The following is a 9,580-nucleotide window of genomic DNA, read 5'->3' as shown; positions in this document are numbered from 1 at the left end:
CCCCGGGGCCGGAGGGGCAGGGCAGGGCAGGGCAGGGGGCTGGGGCCCAGCCGCTCAGAGCCCGCAGGCTGGGGGCCTTGCTTGGCGCCCGACCGCCCAGGGCTGTGCGACCTCGCGCCCTGGCATGGGGCACGCGTGTACGCCGGGGAGGGCCTGGCGGTGCAGAGCAGTTGCTGGGGGCGTCGCACCCCCCATCCCCCAGTCTCCACCTCCCTGCAGGAGCTCTGGGGGCCTGGGGCTGGGGAGCTGCCGTGGGCTCCGCCCGTGACCTCATTTGGGGACCACGACCCCCTAGACAGGTGGGAGACGCCATGGCGAGCGCCCTGACAGCCCCGGCAGGGAGCTGCGTCTGCAGTGGGGATTATAAATCAGAGCTGGGCTGGCGCTGGCACGGAGCTCCGTTCCCTCTCTAGCGGGCCGCATTGGGTGCAGGGAGCATGGGCGAGTCGGTGCGAGGGGCGCGCTGCTTGGTTGCATCGTGACCCCGCTGGATAAGCATGGGGGCGCTGCGTGCCAGCCCACCCACCGGCAGGTCAGCAAGGGGCTCAGGGCCCACATTCTTTCATTTGTCCCCCCCGTTCCCACGTGCCTGCTGTGCTGGTGGCTGGGGGGCAGGCGGGATGGTGCCAGATGGACCCATGGATGATGGGCTGTCTCCAGTGAGCAGTGAAACGGAGGCAGGTTGGGGGTACCATTGAGGTACACAAGTAGCTGGTGCGGTGCGAATGCCCAGGCAGACGGATGAGATGGACAAAGAGGGCAGAGGGAAGGAAACAGCACAGGGAACCTGGGTCAGTCCCTAGGCAGGGCAGTGCAGGCTCAGACAGAAGTGGGGCACAGAGCATTGATGTGGGTAGTGGGAGTCTGATGTCCTCCACAAGGAGCCTGGCCACTGATGGATGCTCTCCCCTTTCAGCTGGTACCCCCCTGTTTTGTCCTCTGGAAGCCAACAGACTGAATCCTCCCCACGCGACCAAGACGGGGACCAGACAGGTGCTGCGGAGCCACCGATGACATAGACGGAAGAGCAGGACGTGCGGAGACAGAGAGGGTCCCCGCTGCAGTTGCAGCTCCTTGGGAGCCCCTCCTTACCCCGTCCTCCCTGCAGCCCTGTCTGGAGAAGGACGCTGATGCCACACACACCAGCCATGGGATGCACAGCTTTGCCCAGAGGGCTATGCACGCCCTGGGGATAGACTTAGGCGGCATTGCTTGCAGCCAGAGCCAGCTGCCCCCTGAGGGGATGGAGCTCTGATCCTGTCCCAGCAGCCTGGCCTGCAGGAGAGGAAGTGGCCTGCTGGAGTGAGGGGTCCGTGTGGCCTCTTGTGTCTGAGCCAGGGAACCTGTTGGCATCAGGCAGGGAGCGGGGTGCAGGCGGAGCAGCTGGACTTTGATTGCCCCTGTTATGGATTGCTCTGGCCCCACACAGCCCTGCCAAGGGGACAGAGACAGGAGCCTCCTGAGATGCACAGGCTTGGCTGGCTGCTCCGGCCTCTGCAGAGGCCCTCATTACTCATGCTGCTGAAGTCCAGAGCCTGCAGCGGGGCTGCTGGGCTATGGTGAGAGCAGACAGGGCTGGGTGTAACCAGTGGTAGGGAGGGAAGAAGGGAGAGGCAGAAGGAAAAAATGGACGTTCCCAGGGTGGGGGTACTGCATGGCCTCTGAGAGTTTTCCCTTGGCTGGAGACAAGAGTGTGTACGTGTGTGTGAGGGAGAGAGGCCTGGATCATCTTACCCCCTGCTCTAACCAGCTGTGCAAGGTCTTTGTGGGGCCGCAGGATTGGGGAGCAGATGAGGTGCCTGCTTTAACCTGATTCCACGTGCAGCTGAGAGGCTAGACAGTGTCTGTATGCAGCAGCACACCGGTCCCCCATGCCTGCAGCAGCAGCAGCCGTTTCCCCAGGGCCCAGCACATCACAGGAATAATGCTACGGGTTCCTCAGGACACTGTTTTCTGAAGGACTGGGAAGCCAGAGGTTGAGAGTCAATCCAGGCAAGTTTGGAGGTGTCCCCTCCCCCCACTCTCCCCCCAGGTCCTTCAGTAAAGGGCACAGGACCTGGGAAGATGTCCTCTTGCTGAGATCCCCACAGCTGCTCTCCTGACACCCCTGTGGTTTCCCTGGCTCTCTGCTCTGCTGCGCCCTCATCATGTCCCGGCAAAACTCAGGGGCACTGATCTCGGTGAACGGGCTGGGCTTCCCGCCCCAGAACCTGGCCCGCGTGGTGGTGTGGGAATGGTTGAATGAACATGGGCGCTGGCGGCCCTACACGGCTGCTGTCTGCCACCACATCGAGAATGTGCTGAAGGAGGATGCCCGTGGCAGCGTGGTGCTGGGGCAGGTGGATGCCCAGCTGGCCCCCTACATCATCGACTTGCAGTCCATGCACCAGTTCCGCCAGGACACAGGTAGGAAAGAGCTTGGTGAAGGTTGTGTGTTCGGGTTGGGGGTGCCTGAGAGAAGGACCTATGTGTGCTTGGGTGTCTCAGGAGGGGCAGGGGGGCGAAGCTGCGACTGGAGTTGGGTGTCATGGCTTGGCAGGACCGTTGCTGTCTCTGTGTGGGCTTAGCATTCTTGCTGACTTGTTGGCCAAAGACATCCACAAGGATGACCCTGACTTAGGTGTGGTCTCTTGGGGAAATCACCCCCATGCAGGAGCAGAACCCAACTAGGAGACTTCCTCAAACATCCTTCTGCTGGCCTCAGATGTGGAGACAGAATAGCTCACAGGAACACCAGGGGTCCCCTAGTCTGCGCCCAGGGTCTGTAAGGAACATTCACACCTGAGCATGCATTCCCCTCCCCCCATGACACTCGGGCATATACAGAGATGTGGGAGTCCAAAAAACAGACACAACACCCCTCTGTCTGGCTGCCTAGTCACCTGATATGCATCTCTGTCGCTCTTTTGATCTGTCTGTCTCTGCCTGCCACGCACACTTCTGTTGTCTGCTCCACGGTGTAGGCATAGGAACAATTTCTAGGGGGGTAAAAGGGCACTGGGGTTTACTATGTGTCAATTGCTTTGAGGTAATTGCCTGTGTGCACACTCTTACTCTGTGGGACATGTGAACTAACTTGCTGTAACAGCCTTCAAGGAAAGGGGCGGGTTACCATGGTTTAACTTACCCCCGTACTGTGAGGTAACAGCATGCACAAAGGCAGTTACCATGGGCACCTTGCACACAGTGTAGGCCCTGGCCCTTTTAGTGGACGGAAAATTATTGAAATGTCCATGCCTCTAGTCGCATCCCTCATTGTCATATCTGAGCACCCAACAAGTCTCCTTTCCACTGTATAATGGTCTTGCATGATCTCGTTTCCTGTCGTCTTCCTCTGAGGTTACTAGGAGAGGTTTTCCCTGCCTTCCTTTCTCCTGCTTTTCATTTTTCCTTTCCCTTCTTTAGCACTTGGATGGTATTTTGCATCCTCTGAGGCCCTGTGGATGCCAGGTAGGGGCTGGGGTTTGGTGGTAGGACTCCCAGTCCATGGGCATGGGTGAGAATGGGCCCCCAGGGCATGGTGGGGGCTGTCCTGAGCTCTGGCACCGGCTACAGGCATGACCACAGCATGAAATACATGGTGTTCTCACACAGAGGGAAGGCTGAGGTGAAAGAGGTGAGCAGGCTGCCAGCAGCAAGGAGGCAGGTATAGGAAGGATTGGCCATCGGGGTTCAGATCCTTAGCAGGGATGCAGCAAAATCCAGGTCTTACTGAGGGGCAAAGCCCAAAATAAGGGAGACCTCAGGGTCAATGGAGGGAGTTACAATGAGGTGGAATCCGTTCCTTCCATATGGCACGGTCCTGCCCTCTGGCTGGTCATGCATCCTCTAGAGCCAGCCCCGTCCAAAGGAACAGAGATAGGGTTTTACCTCCTGGCTCTGCCACAGACTTTCCCTGTGGTCTGGGGCAAGTCCCTTCCTCACCTCAGTTTCTACCCAGCTCTGTAAGATGCGGGCTGGGCTATACACCCACCAGGAAGGGCCTTTGGGGAGAGGACGGGTGAGATAACCAGGAAGTATCACGTGTCACTGGTTCTGCATCGGGTTACATGCAGAGGAAGTTAGGTCTGGATGAGGGATGTCCCTGTGAATGCCCTGCTTGCTTGTCTGGTGCATCTGCAACTTGCAAATGGCACATGACCTTCTGGGCTGGCAGGGTTTGGGGAGAAGGGTCTGTTGGCATCCAAGGACAGTCTCAGTCCGTGTCTGGCATTGGAGGGTATTAACCAGCATGAAGAGTTGGCATGTAATACAGAGTTGCTCTCATAGACTCTTCTCCACACTCCCAAAACATGCCTTAGTCAATGATACACTTGATTGTCCTCCCCATCCCCAGCTGCATGCAGGCCCCTGGCTACAGGCCCCTCTTTAGGCTGGGTTGGGAACATCCCTTGTCCATGATCCTGTCTCCACCATGGCCAAGACTAGGGTTAAGGATGATGACGTGGGACTCTTTTGGTTCATTTTCTTGGGTTAGTGTTGCATTTAACCTCTTGCACAGAGCTGTGAGTGTCTGCCCTGGCTGGGATGGGGAAATGCTGTAGTGTCTTTGGTTGTTTCATGGCTGCAATCACCCTTTAGAGTAGCTAATTCCTCCCCTTGTTCCCTCCTCCTTCCCATGCCTGTTTGGTTGCTGCTCCCTTGCAGTGTGGACACTCTTCTGCTAACAGCTTCCTGGCCATGACGGTGAGGGTCTGGCCCTATGTCAATGTTGGCACAACACAAGGAGGTGATACTTCCCCTCTATCGGGCGCTGGTCAGACCGCAGTTGGAGTACTGCGTGCAATTCTGGGCGCCGCGTTTCAAGAAGGATGTGGATAACCTGGAGAGAGTCCAGAGAAGGGCCACTCGTATGGTTAAGGGCTTGCAGGCCAAGCCCTACGAGGAGAGACTAGAGAACCTGGACCTTTTCAGCCTCCGCAAGAGAAGGTTGAGAGGCGACCTCGTGGCTGCCTATAAGTTCATCACGGGGGCACAGAAGGGAATTGGTGAGGTTTTATTCACCAAGGCACCCCCGGGGGTTACAAGAAATAATGGCCACAAGCTAGCAGAGAGCAGATGTAGATTGGACATTAGGAAGAACTTCTTCACAGTTCGAGTGGCCAAGGTCTGGAACGGGCTCCCAAGGGAGGTGGTGCTCTCCCCTACCCCCCTGGGGGTCTTCAAGAGGAGGTTAGATAATGCCTATGCAGGGGGTCGGACTCGATGATCTATTGAGGTCCCTTCTGACTCTAACATCTATGAATCTATGAACTAAGCACATCCAGCAGTGTCCCCTGGGAATGTAGGGGAGTGCAGACAGTGTCCAGCGCTCAAGTGGGCATATTCTGTCCAGACCTATCCTGGAAGACCAGTGACCCCATTATTGCTGGATGCTTCCAGAATATGGTTACACCTGATGTACCTGGCTCTTGCTGGAGCGTTTGGGAGCAGGTTGGGTAGAAGCTCATTTGGATGCACCTGTATCTTCAGCGGCACAGCAGGTGCATTCCAGCTGGGTGTGCCAGGAGCAGTCAGCAGCATCCATATGATTACTATACACCACATGCCAGAGCTCTGAGGAAGCTGAAAACACATATGTTACTGTGTCTAGGCACCAACTTCCACTCTTGCATCTTCTTGATTTTTATGTTGTCAGATGTTCTGCAGGATTTTCTGCTCACAGTGTTGGTGCTGCGTGGATCTGCCATGTGCAGTTCATTTGTAGGATGACAGGCATACATAGTGTCTTAACTGCATGGGGTCCCTGTCCACGACTGGCAGATCTAGGCATTTCCACAATACTAATACATAACAAGAGTAACAATAGCATCTTTCTATATTTATATGTTTCATGCACAGCCTGGACACGTTCTAGGCTCTGTACAGGGATCAAAACCACTGTGATGACAAATATCCTTAACTGGCATAGAAATTAATACAGTAAAAGCTGTGTTAACCGGCATTTACTAACCGGAATACTCTATTAGCCAAAATTTCCAATATCCCCCAGTACAAATCCTCACTTTAGCAACTGGAATCTTTGCTGTGTCTGTCTGGCATGCGCATGTGCATCAAGTATTTGCAGTACAAGTATGTCACTGTCTTCCGTATAACTCTCAGATAACCGGAATTTTTAGATAACCAGCACCCCCCTTACCCCACTCATGCCGGATAACAAAGCTTTTACTGTAACTAATTCACTTTGAGATTAGCTGTACTAGAGCTCAAATCTGCTAGTAAGATAACCTAATAAGCCTACTCTCAGCAGCATGCAGCTACCCCAGTTTACAGTTGATCAGTGGGAATACTTATTAAAGCAGCATGTTCTGCACCTGAGGAACTCACTGTCATGAGATAACACTGAAGGCAAGAGCCTGGTAGGATGCAGAGGATGGAGGTATTTGGAGGATTGGGTTCTGATAGAGGCAAGGGGTAAGGGTCTGTTGCCCTCTGGGACTTTCCCTTGCCTGTTTAGCACAGCAGACAACATGCATTATTTGCTTGCACCAGAGAGGCCACCATATGCTTCAGCAGGGGAGATTGAGGTTGGCGATTAGGAGGAACTTCCTCTGCTGCATCTGGCACTGCCCACTGTCTGAGATGGACCAATGTGGTGGTTCAGTCTGGCCACCCCCATGTTACCAGCCCCTTTTATAATAAACCTACTCCAATCAATTGCATGGCAGAGCCAATCACCTGCAAGATCCATCACCCTGATCCTCCCACGCAGCACAGCTCAGCATTGGCCTGCCCTAATCTGACACCCACTCATGAATGGTGGATTGAACCATTCATGAATACACACATCTGACACAAACATACACAGTCTCTAAACTGCACATGAATCGGTACCTAAGGTGGATATGCATGTGTACTGAGTGACCGATTGATGTGGATTCATAAAATAGTGTGACAGGTGCCCACCCAGTGTTCCAAGTGTTCTCGCTGTAAAATTAGCAATGTTAGACTGAAACCCAGTACCACCAATCAATGCTGATTCAGATAGATTCCAGGAGATGGCCCCAAACTGCCAATCATCAGTGAGAAAAAGGTTTGTCTTTAAAAAAAATGCTGATTTGCAGGAATGGAAAAGCTCTGTGGGAACACCCTGCGCCCCACAGTGTGGCTGCCGTATGCTGCCTGCCTGGGACTTGGGCAAACTGCCTGTCAGTACGTGGCTGGCTTGTAGACTGGGCATCTAGTTTCAGCTAATTTGGACTCAGATACAAATATATATCGATAAAATCTGGGGAAGCAGCTTTCTAACGTTTCCAATCCTTGGGAAATTTTTGGTTTCCAACTTTTTGTTCCAAGTCGATATAATAAAAATGGTTAAAAATCTGAGTTTCCTGCATTTGGAATAATTATACATCTCATGTACACCTAGCAAGGAAGGGCAGTCCTGCTGTTAAGGCACTGGGCTGGGACTCTGGCGATGTGGGTTTGCTCTGACTCAGAAATCTGTCCCCTTAGGTTGCCATGTGACTTCTGAGTATGGTCACCCTTTCTTTGGTCCAGTTAGATTATAAACTCACCAGACTCTTAGTCTGTTTGCCTGCAGCATCTAGCACAGTGATCCACAAACTAGGGTTTGTGGGCAGCATGTTACCCACGAGTTGCTCTGAGATTGCTCATGGCTACAGAGAATATTGAAGGTAGAAGAGTGGCTGACAGGGAAGAGGCGTCATGTTGCCTGCAGTGTATTACTTGATCAGTATTGTTCCTCAGGCGCCAGTAGAGGTTGGGAAATGACTGACCTAGATGCTTGAATCTCAGGACCCTTTATTTCCTGTTACCCCTGCCTTTTCTCCACATGCTTGGACACACAGCTGGGGTTTGCAGCACACCTGGAAAGCTGCATATGGTTGATAGCTGTTCCTACTCATAGCGTTAGTCCCATGTTCTGCACCAGCAGAGAAGCTTGTAACACACAGCACTGCACATCATCCAACAAGAAAGCAACTTGATGAGCAACTGCTACCTGCCATACTCCAGCTGAAGTGAGAGGTGTCTGCAACCTTGGAAAGCAGCTGGGTACTGATGGAGGCAAGGGCTGAGGGTCTGCTGTCCTCTGGGATTTCCCCTTGCCTGTTTAGTTCAGCAGAGACCAAGTGCTATTTGTTTGCAACAGAGAGGCTGCCATGTACTTCAGCATGGGAAATTTAGGTTGGAGATTGGGAGGAACTTTCTGACTATGAGACTGGCCAAGCATTGGAACAAGCTACCTGAAAACTGGAATCTGCATCCTTGAAAGTTTCTGAGAGCAGGGTGGATAGACACTTGGCCAGGGTGGTTTGGTCAGGGATGGTCCTGCCTTGAGCAGGGGGCTGAACTAGATGATCTTGTGAGGTCCCTGCTGTGGTCAGGAGCTGCTCCTCCCATACTGGTGGCAGTTCTGCTGCTGCTCTTGCATCCAAGTTCCAGCCCCAGGCTCAGCTGGGAATGGAGCATTTGGCTGTTGGCTAGCTCCTGGGCACAGCAGTGCCAAGGCCTATCTGGTGGTCACAGCACTACTCACTCACTCTGTCCCACAGGTGGACCTAGAGCCAGGGCTAGCTCCAATCACTGGAGCTCTCTATGGCCCTGGGGGCCTTTGGTGTGGTATGTTGTGGTTGCGGGTTTACCCCAACCAACAATTCCTATTTATCTCACCGGAAAACTCCAGAGGCCTGCAAAGCTCAGGATGGTGTGTGTTGTGTCCTAGGTAGCTAGGAGATGCCTGGATTGAGGCCCAGAGGCTCCATGGTGGAACTTTACTGATCACCTCTGCACTGCGGAGCAAACAGGGAGCAAACACATGCAGCGTAGAGTCCGGCTCCCACCAGGCCCAGGGCTCATAGCAATACCTGGTGTGGAGTCTCTGCCTTTGGTCTGGTGCTTTAGTTGGTCCAAGCTCCCATTCAGGAGTGTCAGCAGGAGAGGGGATGCCCCAGTTCACCTTGGCTCCTGCTGCAAAGCACCAAGTGAGAGAAGATATGTAACCTGGGTCAGAAGAGGAGCTGGCCCAGGCTAAAGCCCTGATCCTCCAGAAAAGATAAATAAGCTGGTGTCCAGAGAGGTGGTGCTGTGGGGGCTGTACGTATGTGAGGGGATATTCTTGCTAGCCCAGGGCAGCCTTGAGCCCAGGGAAGGGGAGACGAAACTGGTTTGTGTGAGGATGTAACAGAGCTGTTCTTTGGGGTAGATTCTTCTTAACTGTTTTACCCATTTGTACCAGGGACTGGGCCAGCTGCTGCTCCCACCCCGGGTGCATCTCTTAGCAGTACTGCCCTGCCAGAGAAGCCCGGTGCAGGCTAGGCCCATTGTGAGCAAGGGCTCAGCTTCTGCCCCACTCTTTACACTTGGTGGTGTTAAGACAAGCTGGTGCTGAAAGTGCTGGGAATGCATCTGGGTCTGGCTCTGGGATCACTGAACTTGTGTGGTTAACACTGAAGAGCTGGCATCACAGGGGGCAACTCCCCCATCTTACTGCTGAAGCCAGGGGTGGGGAAAGGGAAGGGAAGATGACTGTAGGGTCCAGGAATTGGGTCATACAACACAGTGAGTTCCATTAGAACGCTCACAGCTATTTAAAGGGATATGACCCAGTTCCTACATG

The 9,580-nt window shown here is 53.8% G+C and overlaps 1 protein-coding gene across 3 annotated transcripts in view; it reads left to right on the top strand.

The window, feature by feature from the left end:
• The first annotated feature begins 919 nt into the window (after positions 1 to 919).
• The window catches only part of DTX1 (deltex E3 ubiquitin ligase 1), a 118,779-nt gene continuing 110,118 nt past the window's right edge, over positions 920 to 9,580 (top strand). For all 3 annotated transcript variants that reach the window (XR_003092031.1, XM_025193126.1, XM_006016802.3), the window contains exon 1: positions 920 to 2,406. Coding sequence is in view for 2 of the 3 variants with exons in the window: in XM_025193126.1 (XP_025048911.1) it covers positions 2,148 to 2,406 (259 nt within the window). In the remaining variant the exon portion in view is untranslated. The remainder of the gene's footprint in view (positions 2,407 to 9,580) is intronic.

Source organism: Alligator sinensis, unplaced genomic scaffold (genome assembly GCF_000455745.1).
Source record: "Alligator sinensis unplaced genomic scaffold, ASM45574v1 scaffold216_1, whole genome shotgun sequence".
Classification (NCBI taxonomy): Eukaryota; Metazoa; Chordata; order Crocodylia; family Alligatoridae; genus Alligator; species Alligator sinensis.
Note: the sequence above shows the minus strand (reverse complement) of the source record. Positions and strands in the feature narration are given on the sequence as shown.